Raw genomic sequence first — 18,549 nt, 5'->3', positions numbered from 1 at the left:
CGCCCGCCCCCGGGGCGGCGGCGCTGGCCGGCGACGGGGCTGGCCCGGCGCGGCTCCGTGAGGCGCGGCCGCCCCTTCCCGCCCCCCTCCCTCCTTCCCTCCCTCTCTCCGCCCGCCGTGAGGGCGGGAGGGAAGCGGCAGCCCCGAGCGGGAGGCGAGGGAGGCGGCGCGCCGGGAGCCATGCGGGAGTACAAGGTGGTGGTGCTGGGCTCGGGCGGCGTGGGCAAGTCCGCCCTCACCGTCCAGTTCGTGACGGGCTCCTTCATCGAGAAGTATGACCCCACCATCGAGGACTTCTACCGCAAGGAGATCGAGGTGGACTCCTCGCCGTCGGTGCTGGAGATCCTGGACACGGCGGGCACCGAGCAGTTCGCCTCCATGCGGGACCTCTACATCAAGAACGGGCAGGGCTTCATCCTGGTCTACAGCCTGGTGAACCAGCAGAGCTTCCAGGACATCAAGCCCATGCGGGACCAGATCATCCGGGTGAAGAGGTACGAGAGGGTGCCCATGATCCTGGTGGGCAACAAGGTGGACCTGGAGGGCGAGCGGGAGGTCTCCTTCGGGGAGGGCAAAGCCCTGGCCGAGGAGTGGAGCTGCCCCTTCATGGAGACCTCGGCCAAAAACAAAGCCTCGGTGGACGAGCTCTTCGCGGAGATCGTCAGGCAGATGAACTACGCCTCGCAGCCCAACGGGGACGAGCAGTGCTGCTCCTCCTGCGCCATCCTCTGAGGGCGGCGGCGGGCCGGGGCTGGCTGCGGGCACACGGCGGCGGCGGCGGCTCAGCCACCCCCGGCCGGGGCGAGCGGCGGGGCGGGCGCGTTGGCCTCGGCGGCCGCCAGAGACAGACACACACAGAAACGGAAAAAAGGAGGAGAAAAAACAAAACAAAACACAAAACCACCACAGCCAAAAACAAAGCCTCGGTGGACGAGCTCTTCGCGGAGATCGTCAGGCAGATGAACTACGCCTCGCAGCCCAACGGGGACGAGCAGTGCTGCTCCTCCTGCGCCATCCTCTGAGGGCGGCGGCGGGCCGGGGCTGGCTGCGGGCACACGGCGGCGGCGGCGGCTCAGCCACCCCCGGCCGGGGCGAGCGGCGGGGCGGGCGCGTTGGCCTCGGCGGCCGCCAGAGACAGACACACACAGAAACGGAAAAAAGGAGGAGAAAAAACAAAACAAAACACAAAACCACCACAAAAACAAAAAAAAAAAAGGAAAAAAAAATTAATTATATCGTGTTGGAAATGTGGCTTTTTTCGGCATGTACGTTTCGTCCAGTCTTGGTCGTTGCATATTTCCCGTCAGTGTCTGCCGCTGCCCCGCGCTGGCAGCGGGCACGGGGGAGGACGGCGGCGGGGAGCGGCCCCGGGAGCGGGGCACACGCGTGGAGCCCGGCCCGGACACGCGTGGAGCCCGGACACGCGTGGAGCCCGCCGCCGGCCCGAGGATCTCTATGCAAAAGCTGGGGGGCTGTGCCCGGGGCGTCCCGCCTGGAGAATTGCACATCTGAACTGGGACTGTAACTCAAACACTGATGCCAATACAGTGTGGGGTGCCAGAAAGTGTCTGCTGATGATTTGTGAAATAATCTTCTATTTTGTTTACCTGCTGTATCGGATGGGAGTTTGCAGGAGAGTGGTAGCGTGTTGGGGTTTTCCTGTTGTGTTTTGTTGTTTGTTTATTTTTTTTTTTTTAAATCAGCTGTGAAAATGTTACAGATCTGCACAATTTTTTAGGTGTGCGTGTGTGTGTGATTTCGTTTTTATTTTAATTTTCCTTTGGCGGGTGGGAGCGGTGGTGTTTTTGTTCCGAGGGTTTTTCTTTTTAGGTTGGCAATAACTGATTTTGATGACTAGCTCTCTAAAGTGCAAAGACTTCCTATATGTGATGCAGGGCCAACAGCAACCCTGTGTCTATAGAGTGCCTTCAAAACTCAGCTGTTCCAGCCGGTGCCAACCTGTGAAAGCTCCACAGAATCCCATTATCTACTACTCCAAAAACTACTTAACAGTTTCCTTGCAGTAATCATACCGAACAAGCCAGGACAAAAGGGCCTATTGTTAGTGGAATTTATTTCTTATTTCCATCTGAGCCTTTTAACTGTAATTGCCATGTCTTGCAAGTTCGGGCTTCATTTACTTCAAATTTACAAGAATTTAGCCTTTTGGGATTTTGGGGGGGTGGCTTTTTTTTTTTTTCCTTTGGTTTTGTTGTGGGATGTACCTCCAGCCAGCAAAGAAGGAAATCTTATCGTTGTGATGTACCAAGAAAATTCTAACAACTGTCATTTTAATTCCAGACATGCATTTAAGAGATGTCTATCCATTTTAAGATTTTTAATACAAATGCTGTTTTTTAGAAAACAACTTTGTGCGCTTTTATGTATTACATGAAACACTAACTTTCACATAGGCTGTTATTCCTGATTTATGTCTTAATAGAAGTGAAAGGGGGGGGGCTTGATTCAGGAGAGTGTTTAAAGGGAAAAAAAAAAAAAGACATACCACAAGAGTGCTAGTTTATCTAATATTTAATAATTTTTAATACAGTTTTTCATTTGTGTTTAGGTCTTGACCCTATGTGATGCCATCATGAATGGATGCTATATTCAGTAGGCAGCATTTAGGAAGGTAGCGTGGCGTGAATGCAAAAGGCCTTGGAAAATTAGGTCCTTATTCTTTACTGGGAACAGCATGGTTTATTGGGCTAAAATTCTAAAGGTTGATTATTTATAAAATTTAAGCTTTTAATCTCATCGTGTTATAACGCTTTAAAATTATGCATCACACCTTTATTTCTTTCCTGGTTTGCAGAGGGTGGGAGACATCTGTATCTTCTGTCATTTGGAAGATCTAGGGAGTTTGTTTACATCCATTATCTTCCTCTCTGAGCCCCTTCTTTAAAGATGAGCACACAAAACCTTCAATTTTTTTTTCTTTTTTATTAATTTTTTCCCTCACCCCTATCCCAAGAAGACTTGAAATATCTTACCACATGAAAGCAAAAGTTCAGCAATGATGTATGTGTAAAGGGGTTTTTAATCAGACCAACTGAAAATTAACTGCCATGATTCCTACTCTGAATCTGATAATTTCTACTATTTTACATAAGAAAACTTTCTGCTTCATCACTGGAAGAACAGTGTTTAGTATTAGTTTAATTCTATGTATTGAAATTCCAGTGATGGAAATTAAAATTATAATCTTGTGGTTTAGTTGAAAATTGGATACTTATTTTAGCAACATCCGAGATCTACTGAAAATTTGGAAAATACATACTTAACTATTGAAGGTCTCTCTTCTCCTGAGCTCCCATGTCCTTCAAAACAGCAAGGACCTGTTCTGATACAAATCAGTCAAGCTGTATCAGTCAGACTGATACAATCACAGTTGAAAACAAAGAGGGTTGGAGAAGGCAACCCTACTGGCATTCCCTCAACTTCTGCTTGGGGCCTTCAAGTGACAGACAAATTAATCCAGCCTCTCCACTTTTAAGTGAAAATGAAAAACCTCTTTGCAGCTTGTCTTTCAGAAATTTCTAAAAATTAATTAGAAGCCAACTCCCCATGGACTTCCAGGTTAGAGGGGCAGAGGAATAATGCTTATTAATAGTGAGGGTTTATTTTAACAAAAATGCTGCATTGAGAACTAAGAAAGCTTGACTGCCACTGTGTCTGAAGTTTAAAAAACTTATATGGCATTTTTAAAAAAACTTTAGACATTATTTACATCTCAGCTATTGCTATGGTTCAATTTTGCCTTAAGTTCAATGGGATTATACAGTTTTTAGCAATCAACATGACATGCTCCAGATCAGTGTATTGGAATCAACATGTTCCACTTAATGAAAGCAGGTATTTATTCTGTTCTCCCCAACAGGTAGCAGATTCTTCATGTTTTCTAGTGCCTCCTGTTGCCCTACTGCCTGTATTGTGATTGAGGAATGATGCAAAAATGGGTGTGTGTATCACACAGTGGCACCAAAAGTCCAGTTTTTCTCAGCCTAGCAGAGCAGCTGAAGGCAGCCTAGTAAGTTCTGGATTACGCTGGGGTCTTTTGTGGATATACTCTAGTTCTTGCCAAAAAAGTGTGTTCATTAAACAGTGAAGGATTTAAGAAACCATGGCATGGGTCTAATCAGAGTTTTGAATGTATTTAGATGTTCAATGTTCTCTATGACTTGGTGAGGACAGTACAAAAAGTAGAGCTCAGTAGTCTGATCTTCCAAATACTCTGAAGTGTTTTGGTGCTTTTTAAACATAGGCCTTGTCTATAAATTAGAAAAACATCATACTGCTTTAACTTGACTGAATAATGAAAGCTATATTAGCTTCTACACTCGAGGAAAATGTTGTATCAATATAAAGGTACTCTTTTATTCCTTTTCCCTGTGGGAATATATTATACCCATGTCAATACAAAGGTGGTATATAGCTCTTTTCACAGTGAGAATTGCAAATATTTAATTGATTTGGAAGAAAAATGACATTCCCAGCCCAAATACTTCCTGACAGTGCAGAAATTGTGTAAACAAGGCCTTAGTTTAAGGCTGGTCTTATGGCCACATATTTTGCTGTACATAATGATTGTATTTTTAAAAATCCAAGCTTGTTCTATTGCAAGAAAGTGTGTCTTTGAAATCCTAGTCTCTGTGATTGTAACCGTGCCACATTTTCAACCTTGTTTTCAATACAAGTGTGGTTCTTATCAACACGATGCTCAGGCTTCATTGATGCTTACAATTCTGGATGTTGAATTCTGTGGTGGTGGGATTCCTGGCAGTTCTGCTTCTCTCAAAAGAATGTATGACAAGTTTTTTGCAAAGGGCATTTTAAATAAAGGGCAGCTGGCTCTTTATGACTTCATTTGGGTACTCATTGCGTGCAGGTGTTGTTAAGTATCAGATTTCCTTGAGGAGTGACAAAATGCAGAAACTTGCATTTTCTTTAAGAATTTAGTATGAAAAGGAGTGGCGTGTGTGTTCCCTCGAATCTTCCATTCAAATTCATGGACAACTTCCACAACTGTAAATGGAAAATGGTTGGACCTCTGGTGCTATTAGAAGCATTCCTACTCTCCAGGTTTGTATAGCAGGCAACCCAGACACTCTTCTTGATAGACCTTTGCTCTCTCTTTGGGAACTATTATTTGGAGAGCCCATTCATGTTCTGGTGAGATTTGAGACTTGCTGTAGAAGCAAATATGGCTATGAGTTCTGAGCAAAGGTGAAATAGTTTTTAAATAATGATCTTCATAGCTTATATCCTGCTCCTGCAGTGTTTATAGCCTCATGCAAAATGTGTCTGCTGAAAGGATTCTCCTTCCTGACACACTGTTACAGCATGGTGCTCTAGAATCTCATTTTTGTAGGAATCCAACATCTGCCCAAAACTATTGGGGGCTGACAATCTTTGGTTAAACGTGTGCGTAGCAGATGAGAGTGATTCAATAGCAGATTTTTAGTTCAAACAGCTAAAGACATTCAAGCGAGTTACAGTGATGAGAAATAGAGGTTAAGTGCATTGCTAGGGCTAGGTATGTTGGGTTTGCGGGTTCTTGTTGTCTTTGTTTTTTAATTTGAGTAGACTAAGGTTTTGTTAACCTGTAATTGAGAATCTTGCTGTATTTCCCAACCAAGAGTCATTGTGTGTATGTATGTGTGAATTCTGACTTCACTGGGGTTGGAATCGAAATTCTTGCCCTTACCACAGATGATCTCAACCTCTGCTCTCAATTCTGCATGTAGTCAGTATCACGCTGAAGAAAACACCCAGTGAAATCAGAATTGGCCGACTGAGAGTGGGCTGGAGCAGAGAGATTTATGTACAGAAAGTTAAGGAACAGCCAATAAAATTTCCCTATAGCTCTTTTAAATTTTTGGAAGGGTATGACTGCTCTAATACACATCAGGTGCTGCTGCAGCACAGTGATTTGGCAGATGACATTGTGCATAAAGCAAATACTATACATAAATACTGAATCTGCACTATCTAACAAGGTCTTAGATGCTACGTAAAGCACTGTAAAAATTAAAAGTCAGTTAACCAAAACTTGTAAGTTGTTCAAACAAGTCTTAAAATATTGAAAGCAGCTGTTCTCTAATGACTTTATTTCATTTTGGCAGTCTCTGTGTCTTTTGGAGGTTTGGGCAAAGAAGAGATCAAGAATCCATAGCTTTGATCTAGTAATCCTCAACAGAGAGCTGTTTTGGGGAAAATGGTGTCTGACCTATAACTTCAGCTTTGATGCTTTAAAACCCATTTATTCTACAAAGTTCTTTAAGGTGATATTATAAAAAGTGCATAGTTTATAGATCTGATGTCCAGGTAACAGACAGATCCCAGACATCTCTGCTTGATTGCCTGATTATGATTGTGTAAGAAATGCTGCAGCAACGAGACTGATCAGAATGACATTGCTGAACTTTTTGCCTTTTGATATAGTCCTGTTATCCTGCTATATGTATATGTTTGTCATTTTGAGGATGGTTGCAAATGGACTTCTGCGTGAAAAGCTAGTCTGAAATGGAAGTTGTGTGTTCATTTTGTTTTGTTTTTTTCCTTTGAATTGGGTATTGAAAAAGGTACAAATCAGTGTTTGTATTTATATTCCCTTACAAGTTTCTCATTTATGGATATATTCATCCAATGATTTGTTTCCAAATGTTACCACTGTTACCCAGTTTAAACAATTAGGATGAATACTTACAAAGTCAAGTTATTTTCATAGACACAAAATTGCAGGTAAGGCAGTAAGCACTGAGCTACAGTTGAATATTTGCATTTGCTCTGTTATTAGTAGGCAAGATATTCAAGTATGGAGCCTGATGTGGGCATCTGAAAAGAGTCGTAGAATCATAGAATGGTTAGAGTTGGAAGGGACTTTGAAGATCACCTAGTTCCAACCACCCTGCCATGGGCAGGGATACCTCCCACAAGACCAGGTTGCTCAAATCCCATCCCATCCCTTGTTTTAGCTGTTGGAAGTGATCAATTTTAAAGTGTTCCTGAGAAACATGATTTGGTACCCTTGTGATAGCATTTGTTCTGAGGGTTGAGAACGGATACAAGAATAAGATTAATTTACTGTTGAATTAACTTGAGTTGTATCATTTCCTTGTCTTGCCAAGAGATGATAACACTGGTAGTGTTCCTTCCAGCCATGGTGTCGGCAGCCCTGAAGTGGGGAAGCGTTACGCTTTCCTGATGGGAGAGATAATTTAAGCTCCTTTCCACCTTGCTGCCTCTAAGTCACTTGCTGCATCTGTGGCAGAGTTAGAAATAAAAAGGAGGGAGCAAGAAGATGTTTCTGAGTTGGAGAGCTGTAACAGGGGTGTCTAGCTTAGCCCTCTATCAAAGCCATGCCCTCCTTCTGGTTTCCAGCTTCAGCACTGATGCAGCGTGTTTCTAGCAAACACTTAAAACTTTCTACACCTCAGTTTCTCCAACTCTATATTTTGTTGAAATGTTGATTTCAGTGCAGGTGAACTGAGTTTTCATGGGCATTTGGCTCTGGAATTGCAGCACCAAATGAAGTAAGGGAAGGAGATTGAGAGAAAGAGATTGAGGAACAAGAAGGTGTGCAGAAAGGATGCTGTCACTTAAACAAGTATGTGACTTTTTTTTTTTTTCCTCTGAGACAGAGCTGAGGTTTTTGAATTTTTAAGTGTCTGGCAGAAGTCTTGATTTAATTCATCTTATGTTTAAATCTGAAAAGATACTTTAAAACCCTTTGATACTTTAATGATTTTGGAGAATTACCTTTGTAATTTTTCACTGACCTTGGTTCGTTTAAGTATTCCTAGATTTATTATGATTGTGACAGTTATCACTAGATAGAGGAAGTGTTTAAATATGATTTAATATTTATATTAACTTAGTACTGTAAATACTTCCATATTGTAGGGATTTATAGACACTGTAGGCACAAAGAGAAGGACACTTTACTTACTGAAGGCCTTATCGGAGGTGAAGAATCAAAAGATCCAGGCTTCTGTTTTTGAAGATGATGATATGAATAAGAATGCCTAATGTAACTTTGAATTTACAGATGACTTCTCATTGCTCAGAATAATAGACAGTCTTTTAGACAGGAGATGACTATCCCTTCTCTTCACTGTTGTGTGACAGTGCATTTTTTTGCCTACAGTGAGAAAAACTGTGTGATCCTTCTGCTGCCACGGGTGTTTGTCAGACATGGGTTGACTTCATGACTTCGCTGCTCACTTGGAGCTCTGGCATTCTTCCTCTTGTGGGCTGTGGCGGGGGGAGGGAGCCCAGATGACGCAATGATAACAACGTGATTGCTTATCGAAACCCAGGGATGCAAAGCTGGTTCCCGTCTAAACATTTGAGAGGGTGTATCCATTATCAGGGTTGTACTTGACACCGAGCATCCATAAAATACTTGCAACTCCTTGCACTTCAGTGCGTGTTCATTATAGGTTTGTTCTGGGAATGCAGAAACAAAGAACCGTTTCCTGCAAAGTGAACTGAGACCTTTCAGCTATGGCTCCCGTAGAGCTGTGGTGTCCAGCATGCTCCGAGGAAACAGCTCAGCATTTTGAGGAAGAAGTATGCACATGCGTTGTGTCCAGCCTTGTTCATCCAGAAGGGTAGTTTGAAAGATAAGTCTTCTGCATATACCCTGAAAATACTTTGTACATGCATAAAATGAGATACATTTTAGAGGTCAGAATAGTGAATCTTTTTGGGTTTCTTGAGAAATGCATAATGTGGGTTCTGTTCAAGTTCCTCTACTGGATCATAGTTTCTTCCCCTTGTGCACCACCCCTGATACAGCGACGAGGTCTGCTTTTTCAGACTGTTGTGAGAGATCAGAGATTGAATGTGTGTTTGGTATTTTCCACATCTGTAACAAAAGTACGTTTGGGGGGTTATTGTACATACATATCTGTGACATTCAGTGTATTAAGCAATGTACTTCCCCTGCTTTTTTATGAGAAAGATACAAGCGACCAAGAAGTACCTGTATGGGGCTAGTAAAATACTGGCTAGGTAGGACAGGAATCTGTTTTGGGTTTTTGGTGTGAGACTGGAAGCGGGACACACATTGCCAAGTTCTCTAAATGCCAGACATGATTTGTGTGGAAAGGTAGGAAGCGGGATGTGGAAGTCTTGCTGGGGGCAGGGAGAGTTTGGGAGAAGATGGGTTGAATTTTTCTGTTTCATTCTTGTGTGTAAGTTGTAGATTCCTCCTTTTTTTTTTTTTTTCTTCTCTCTTTTTTTTTTTCCTCCATTATGGTGCTAAGCAGATTGAGAAATGTGAAGAAAGTCTGAGCAATGAACCTCTTATCCACCAAGGATGATTTTGATGTTCTAAGTTTATACTGAGTTTCATAACTTCCTGCACTGCTAATCACCAAAATCTCTTAAATTGTGTGGGACTTTAGAATGGTGATGGTTACAATGTGACTCAAGGTAGTTCGGAGCCATATGTATTTAAGGATGAGATTAGTGATAATTTTATTCCTTGAATGAGCTACAGTAATATTGCATACCTCAATTTAGTATCGGGAGTTTGCTGCCAAGTTTACTTGATGATTAACAAAGTTAAGATGAAAGTATGCTAATGAAGTACTTGAGTAATTAAGTTTCTGATGTTTGAGATCTTGATTTCCCTCCTTTTTGGAATACTCTGCTGCGTTCCAGACTGGCTGTCTATTTTCTGGGTTTCTTATTTCAAATACTATGTTTACTTTAGTGTGGGTTTTGCTTTCTCTTTGGTTGTTGGATCTTTTGGGAAAAAAAAAATAGAGAGGGGATTCACATTTGAATTACTGTATAGCACAGGCTGCCTAGATTCCAGAAACATGCCATGTACTCCACGTATTTTTGCAATAAAAACAAGTTTAAGGACAACATTGTATGTTTAAGGTATTTCCAAGGCCTGAACTCTCAGCTGAGAAATGGCTTGAAAAAGCTTATTTACCAAAGAACCAGGTCAGCCTGGAAGTGAGTTAGTGTGTCCACAGATACTTAGATATTTATTCACTTGCATTATTACTGTACTTCAACCTCTGTAGTGAGAGGGAAAGTTACAGACTTCTGAGCATAAATATTTAAGCATACATACAAAGTTGTATCTGGTATCCACAACTGGGGAAACATCTACATTTTTCTTCTCTGGGCATAGAAAATCAGGACCTGGGTGCCCACGCTCATTGAATATCAGAGCAGTAGTGTAGAAACTTAGGCACGTATTTATTTGTCCAATTGTAGGTGCCTAAAAAGAGTTTTCTTGGTTTTTTTCAAGTGTTTTTGACCTGGCACAAATTAATTTTCAGCATTGCTAAACCAGAAAATCGGTGTGGTTACTAAACATGTGCAATGCACAGCCTTTTGCCAGATGTAGGGATGGCAACCTGTTGAACCCGTCTGAATGGTTTGTGGTCAGTGCTGTCTGTGAATAAAACTTCTAGCTTGTGTCTTACCTCTCTATTTCTTGTGATAAGGAAATGGAAACCAAACCTGTCTAGACCAAAATACTACGAGTTCAAGGCGAGCTATTCTTGGATTCTTTACAGACTTTATGATAAATAGGAGTTGCTCAATGTGCATCGGGTCACAGCTTGTTTCAGGTGTGCATGAGGCACTGACTTCCTTTATCGTCACTCAGGGTTTTTCAGCACTTACAGTAGTTAACAGAAATTAATTGATCGATAACTGGAGTTCATTTGGCAACCACTTTTTTTTAATACTAATATGAAGACGTAAACTGTATTATTCCAGGATGTAAACAAACTCTAAGCAAATGTGTTGGGTATCCTAATTGCCTACAATAGAATTTTTAATGTAACTCCAGGACTGAAGTATACTCACCTAGACAGTTAAGAGTCTGAATTTGACTTATTTTCTGATTCTATAACTGTATATATGCTGAACTGCCTGTTCTTTTGTAACCCTACTGAAATCAGAGCCTTATTTAAGCAAACGAGGGCAGGATTTAACTCCAGTCTGCACTTAAAATATTTCATATGCACCTAGTATTGTGAGCTTTGTCCATTTTAAAAATTGTAATTTCAATTTTAAAAGTGCCTTCCCCTGTGCACTTAGTTGGATGTCTAAAATGTAAAGCAGTTTGTTGGGGTTTTTTGTTTGGTTGTTTTTTTTCTATGGGTGTTTCTCATCCTAAAGTGATACTGGGTTTATGTAAATGGTGAATGCTATCTTGAAAAGGCAATAGGTCTAGTTTTTTAATTATTATTATAATGCTTTTCCTTATGCTGCCATTGGAGCATAATGCCATTGGACATTGAGACAGGCTTACGGGCACAACAGTTTATTTGCATGGCTGATTGTAGACCTCAACTGTAACAGTAAAAGTTCCTTTTGGTGGCAATTTAAACAAGAAGAAGAGAGGGGAAAAAAAGAGGGGGAAAAAAATCCCTAAACCAAGCAGAGATAAAGTGGAAAACTTGGACTAGTGGCCAGCCAGGAAGAGAAGCACCTTGGGTTCTTTTCAGATAAAGGTCCTGCTGAAGGTGTGCTCTCCAGTGCAAAAAGCAGCCCCTGGAATGCTGTTTCCATACGGCTTTATGGTTTTCCAAGGCCCGCTCAGAATCCCAGCAGGTTTCTCCCATTTCCCAGTGCTGGTGGAAGAACACCTCGGTCAGGGGTAGGGGTTATCTGCTGGCTGGGTGCTGATTGTGCACACTGGTTATTTGGTGATATACCCACATTGGCTGTGTAAATGATCACTGGCTACTGGGTAATTACTCTGCAGTAATTCACCAGGCACCTGAGAGAGCAGGGATGTCCATTGCCTTAATTTTTTTAAGTCATGTGTCCCATGTCACTGCATCACCTCATGGGGACCTGGAGGATGAGCAGCTTCACAGCTGGAGCAGTCCTGTGAACGTCCACAATATCTCGCAGCAAGTAAGGAGGTTGCATCCCAAGTGCTCTTCTCTGCAGCTGAATCAAAAAAGAGTGTAAGTTAGATGAAGCTGTCACTTTTTTTCTTTTTTTTTTTTTTTTTATTTTTTATTTTACAGCGAATGCCAAGAGCTACATAAGCCCCTGAACTATGTCAGAACTGGAGGGAGAACAAAGGTGCCCTCTTCTCTGCAGCTGAATCAAAAAAGAGTGTAAGTTAGATGAAGCTGTCACTTTTTTTTTTTTTTTTTTTTTTTTTATTTTACAGCGAATGCCAAGAGCTACATAAGCCCCTGAACTATGTCAGAACTGGAGGGAGAACAAAGGTGCCCTGAGTTTGCCTTTCCCTCCTGCCCTTCTGCCTTCTCTGCATTCAGAAACAGCTGAACTTTGTGAGTCTTGGGGTCTGTGGGTCACTGCAAGGTCCTATGATCCACACATATGAAAACAGATTCTGAAAGAAAAAAAAATAATTGCAATTCTGTACTTCAGGAAGCAAGACTTCTGTGTTGCTTTGGCATAAGTACTATACTGTAGAAACTTCGAAAAGAGAAGTATTAGTTCCTTTTGGTGGCCCCACCCTCCAGTCTTTGAAGAGAAATGGAAATATTTCTCGGATCCAAAGGTTAGATGTAAAACATATGATTTGAGTAGACTCAAAATTGAATCAATTTGAAACTGTTACAATTTTTATTCACTTGAAACTGGGTCAATTTTAAATCAATCTCTTTGAGAGATTAAACGCACTTAACTTCAAAAAGGGCTTTTGTGATCATCCATCACAGCACTCAGAAAATTAACAAAAAAGGTTGATCCAGTAGAGTGTTGGAAAAGGGAATATTTCACTCCTCCATTATGGTGTTTTAACAGGTAGCAGGGTACATACTCAGTTGTGGCTCCAGCTTGCTTTCATGGGTAGGTGTTATTTTTAAGTCTAATAACTGTATTTTTTTAAAACCCTCAGGAAAGATTCAATCTAAAAAATAGCAATAGCAGGACTCGGGAAAGATTATGATAATTTATTGCAATTACCAATGCAAAACAGGTTATATATCTCTGTGCTTCACCATCTTGTGGAAAATCTAACATTCAAGATGTAGCATAATCAGGTTTTGATTTATGCAAGCTCTCTCTGGAAGACAGTGTGCCAGTCTCTTGTTTTCCTACCTGTAAGGTTGCAGTGACTGTTAGGAAGTTTGTGTTTCCCTGACGATGGGTCTCCAGCAAGCCTTGCCTGGGGAGACCAAAATCATCCCTGAGTGATGGGCTGCTGCTCCTGCCTGCTGTGGCAGCTTCGCAGGGCCATCGTTATGGAGCTCCATTGCTCCTTGGCTGCATGAGCTTCTGCTGGAAAGAAGCTGATCTTCTGTTCACAGCACCAGCATCCCACCTCGCCGTGTTCCCGGGGTCTTGCTACAGAAGCTGTGCCTGTTGGTCTTTTCTCTCTGGTGGATGGTTGTGCTCCCTTCATAGCTGTAGAAGAAAAATGTTTGAACCTCTCGGCACGCTTCGCTGTTCTCAGCTTTCTCACCTCTTCCCTTTTACACACACATCCTTCTGCTTCCTCCAGTTCCAGCCCAACAGGAAAAAAAAAAAGTGGTTAAAGTCATATTTGGGGATGCTAAGAAGGAAATGCATGTTACTGTGTCTGAATTTGGGGTGGGTTAATGCTGTGTTCAGCTGCAGCCACCCTCGGTTCCCCACTGCCCCTCTTCGAAGACGGGTGGGTGCAGAGCTGACAATTCCTCATTGCCCCACACCTCGGGGCAGAACAGCATCCTTGGCGTAATGGAAAATGCAGCGAACGCCGCGGCACTAAATGACTACCTCGAGAGGTTTACACAAAGGTTATAAATAATTTAAATTTCCAATCATGGGTTATTCCAGTCACTGCTAATTTCACTGGGCGTAGAACAGGCACCGTGTGACAGAAGCTCTGCCTTGATTTGAAAAAATAATCTAGCTGGTGAATTGAAATGCCCTCACTCCGAGCATGGTGTGGGACATAGAGTCTTCGAGCTCTGTGCAATAGTAACAGAACATGCAGTCTCTAATTTTAAGCAATAAACGCTGGTTAATGTTCAGAGTTTAAGGGTTTTAAAGGTAAAATGGTTTGTTCTGGTTAAAAGCAGTCGCCATGCTACTGACTTCCCTTTATCTGTGAAAAGGTTTATATTTGTTGAAGTATTTGGGTCCATAATGTTAAAGAAATGTATAGATTTCTTGTTTACAGGCTACTGATTTCTACTATTTATTGATCAGGCATCGTGAATGCCTGCACCTTCTGTGGTTCAAGTGTTGGAGGCATTAGAAGCCGGCTTCCTTTCTTTGTGCCAGCAGGTTTCCCAGAAGGTGGTGTCTTTTGGCCGTGTGTTCATAATATCTTCTGGATCCGTATGTTCACCGGGTCCCACATCTTAGCAGGAGGTGTACGTGCCTTTATACAGCAGTGCTGTTTGTTATGAAATGATCGTGTCGGGAGATGTTGGTGGTTGAGAGTTCTTTGTGTGAGACTCGATGGACAGCAAATCCAAGCTCCTGGCAGGCTGGCAATGCGGGCAGTGCCTGCTGGAACACACATCTCTTGCTTTCCTCTTATCTACGCACTAGGATTTTGTGTTGCTTTACAAAATAGAAAACTACCGACGTGCGCAGGGGAGGACATGGGCATCATGTGGCCCTGGGTGACTAAACAATGCTCAGAGTGACCTCAGAAAGCCAGGCCACACGTGGTGGGTTCCTGGGCTGGGACCCCGGCGCCTGCTGGAACACACATCTCTTGCTTTCCTCTTATCTACGCACTAGGATTTTGTGTTGCTTTACAAAATAGAAAACTACCGACGTGCGCAGGGGAGGACATGGGCATCATGTGGCCCTGGGTGACTAAACAATGCTCAGGGTGACCTCAGAAAGCCAGGCCACACGCGGCGGGTTCCTGGGCTGGGCTGGGACCCCGGCGCTGAACGCCGGCAGTCGGCAAGTGTGCGGAGGGGTTACAGGAGCAGCTGCTTTCTGAAGGTTTGCAGCTGCTTCATTCAGGCTCGGGAGCCAGAGTAATTGACTTCAGAAAAGAAAATCATTGTGTATGTTATATCCTCTTTCTCAGCCATGCAAATTTCCTAATGTGTTTTAGGAGTTGACATTTATGTTTCGCCCTAACAGGGTAAAACAAAACTGACTGGCATTTCAAAGCCTGTTTGTGGAAAAACTGAGAGTAAATATACTTTTTATTTTTCTTTTTTTTTTTTAAACTTCGATCACTGTCTACTCCAAGTTGTATTTGAATTGACAGATTCCAGGATTGATTCCTAAAGGGCACTAAGTGCATTAATTCCTGCCATTAGCCCACCATCTTCCAAATCAGCCAGGGCTATGGGCAGATAATAGTCCTGGGCGCAGGGGAAGATTTTCAAGAGGAATGTACTTGATGCTTTCTCAGCTGAAAAGTGCTAGCCAGTGACTTAGTCTGTATCGATTAACAAGGTTTGCCTTGTTGCCAGTGCTCATTTTTATTATCCACACTTTCCTTTTGGGAATACCCTGAATAGACGGAATCAGTGCTTCTGCCTGAAGTGTGTGGCAGTCAAGATTTGAGGGGGGTTTTTTCAGCATCACAGAGATCTGTAAGGGAATAACACTTTTATAAAGACAAGGTTTCATGCCATTGTTCACAAGGACAGTGAACATGAAGTCAAAAGCCTTCTACATAAGTTATACAAGCAGCCAGCTACCAAGTACATGAATTTAATTCTTTTTTACTATTTGTCATTTGCCCTATTATCATGAGTGTAGCTGACGCTGTTGGAGATCAACTGTTATGTGCTCAGATGTTTCATTAACACAACTAAATCATATTTGTTTAAAGGAAAAAACCAAAAGCCCCCTCTTAGCTTTATTTTCTTAAAATATCTCTCCACAATAACTACTGTCTGCATGGGTGTTCATTGATACATACATGTATGAAGTTGTTTTTCTGATTTGGGGGGCTGTGTGTAATAAAAATGCTAATTTATTCTTGCCCTGTCTGCTCTTGACAGATGTGGCCTTCTAGCTCTGCTGGTGCTAAACCCCTGTGCTGGGGAAGATGTGTAGCTACCCACTTGGGGAAAAAAAACAGTGGAGCAGTTAATGGGGAGAGGAATTTCAAAAAGGGGAATAGAAGCCGTTATGTCAAAAACAGTGCAGTAGGAAACTTTTTTTTTTTAAAACTTAGTTTTCCCATAATGAAGTGGGAAATATTTTGTGCTCAGGAAATGTCTGGAATTTCACTCAGAAATTTTCAGGTTTTTATAATTTGTGCCATGTAAGAAGCAATAGTATGTGTGTTGCTCCGCTTAGTAAATATAGATATATTCTTTCATCTAGAAACATTATTTACTATACTGATCATGTGTATTTATTTGACAGTGTTTTCTTTCCTTGCCTGATCAAAATCAAAACATTCCTTGGAGAACGTTACCTGCCAACTTGTGCTTGCCCCCTTGGTGGCCCGCCAGGATGCTGGGCTGGTGGTGTTAATCTATCGACTGACTGATGGGAAACCAGTGGTAGAACTCCCTAGTACAGATGATTCAAAATTTGAAAGAAACTCCTATTTACTGTTTATTCTCAGTGTTAACTTTGATCATATGTTTCTGACCATAATTTACTCTTGTCAAGAATTCTTGTTCTGGGATTAAGGCCTGGAGAGAAATTCAAGGAAATTAAGACACCAGCATAAGCCAGCCCTTTCTGCTCTACTCTAACTTTTCTCTTTATGTATAGGTGATTTGTTTAATTAAAGAAAATGGCAAAATCTCAGACCTAGGTACTTCATTAAAGAAAGCATGAGCTTCAGTACAGGAATTTCACTGTCATCAGAGCACCTTTTATTTGCTTCAGATCTTCTAACTAGCCTTTCTATCTAGTGTTGCCTTTTCTTTGTAGTAATGATTACAATAATCTTTCCTTGTCAGAATTAGTCTTAGCATCATTAAAATCTTCCCCATCAAATTTTGCAGTATCAGATCCTTACTTGCCATTTTCTTTCTACTCTAGGTGAAGGTCACCTAAGGAATGTAAAATTCTCCATATCTCTACCCTTACAAAATGGGAGGGTCAGCAGCCTCTCTGCTGGCTGTGTGGAGCCTTTTTGTCTGTATTGGGGTAGATGGCAAACATTTTCAAGGCACCTTTTTCAAGAAAAGTGTAAAGCAAACAGAAAAGTCTAAGCTCCTGTCACACCTCCTGGTATCTAACTGCCTGCAAAATCCCAGCCGGAGCCCGGCAGTTCCTGCAAGGGCTCACCTCCAAGCTCTCCCCTCTCACAGGCACATCTAGGGGAGTAACACACCTGGGAGCCGTGTGTAATCAGGAAATTTTTATCTATTTACTGGGGTTTCAAGTGTTACTGTATAAACCAATATTTCAGATATTTAGAAATATTTTGTATGTATTTTGTATGTATCACTAATTTTAAATCCTGTTATGTATTGTAATAATTTAGCGGTAATTAGTATTATTTCTAATAGATCTTTTTGTCCTCTTCTGAGTTATCACCTAACTGCACTGTCCCACGCTTCTATACCAGCAGAAATCTCCAGCTTGGGAAATAAGCCCCGGGCTTTCTGTCATGCAGTACAATCCTCTGATAGCCTGATTCAGGGAACAGTTTTCTCTCTGCATAGAATTTGCAGTTTCTGAAACGGATGGTTTCTTTCACACACGGCTGGGCAGGCAATTTATGTGCTGATCACCATAGAAACCTGCAGATACATCACTTGGTCAAACCGTTTCCATGTTGTACCAGTGAGCTGGCATCAGAAAATGCAAATAAGGGGCGTGAGAGAGGATTGGTAAAAACGTTGCCTTTTTTTCTTTATTTTTACCAATGCTAATCTTTATTCTAAGCCACTCGTATTCCTTTTTAACCTCACACTCAGGCGCTCTCTTTAGTAATCTTTTTGGTCAAGTTGCACCAGCTTTTCTTAGAGGCTGCTGCTGTCCCTGCCTCCTGCCCCAGCTGAGGCTTTTGTTGACAATCTCCTTAAAGCCATGGAAGCAGTTCAGTTTTCCCAGGTCCATTCAGACCTCCTGGGTCTTTCCCAGCACCTTTAAGGGACCTGGATCCACCAGCTTCTCTCCTGCGTGATGGGGCTGGTGAATTTTTATAGCTGTTCTCATTCATAAATTGGCCACATAGGACTGCAGGTAATTTAATTAGTGAATTTTATTTTTTTTAATGCCATGCTATTGACAGTTAAAGCAATGAATGATTCTTCGGAATATTGAAAAAGAGGTTGATTTTCTTAGAAAATGAAAAGGCAAGGGAAAGGCTGATTTACACTTGCATAAAGTAGATATATAGTTCAAGTATTTGCAATTACAGCTGGCCTGCAAATTGGCACTGAGAATTTTTTAATTGCAGCTCACCCTGGATGCTCTGTGCTTCCCACGGCAGCAGGAGTTTTGTTAAATTTGAGATGTGAGCGTGACTGTTTGAGACAGTAGGAGGCTGACAGCAATAAAATGCTGCTTCTGTAGGAAAACAACAGAAAGGTACAAGAGAAGGAGGTTCGGTCTAGAGTGCAGAAATGCTAAAAGATGAGGCTCCTCATTATTAAGGGGTCTGTCCAGCAGTTTTTAATCATACACACATGAAAACCAACCAAC

The 18,549-nt window shown here is 42.1% G+C and overlaps 1 protein-coding gene across 2 annotated transcripts; it reads left to right on the top strand.

Annotated features, from left to right (window-relative positions):
• The first annotated feature begins 87 nt into the window (after positions 1-87).
• On the top strand, positions 88-4,866 carry RAP2B (RAP2B, member of RAS oncogene family). Of its 2 annotated transcripts, XM_014945992.1 has the most exons (2): positions 88-657; positions 948-4,866. In XM_014945992.1, the coding sequence occupies exons 1-2, from the start codon at positions 181-183 to the stop codon at positions 1,020-1,022; spliced, it is 552 nt and encodes a 183-aa protein (XP_014801478.1). In that variant the 5' UTR covers positions 88-180; the 3' UTR covers positions 1,023-4,866. The 2 variants fall into 2 exon arrangements, with proteins under 2 accessions (XP_014801478.1, XP_014801477.1); XM_014945991.1 differs by lacking the exon at positions 948-4,866 and having other exon boundaries at positions 90-817.
• Positions 4,867-18,549: the final 13,683 nt, after the last annotated feature.

The sequence above is a fragment of the Calidris pugnax genome, unplaced genomic scaffold (genome assembly GCF_001431845.1).
Source record: "Calidris pugnax isolate Ruff unplaced genomic scaffold, ASM143184v1 scaffold111, whole genome shotgun sequence".
NCBI classification, from domain to species: domain Eukaryota; kingdom Metazoa; phylum Chordata; class Aves; order Charadriiformes; family Scolopacidae; genus Calidris; species Calidris pugnax.
Note: the sequence above shows the minus strand (reverse complement) of the source record. Positions and strands in the feature narration are given on the sequence as shown.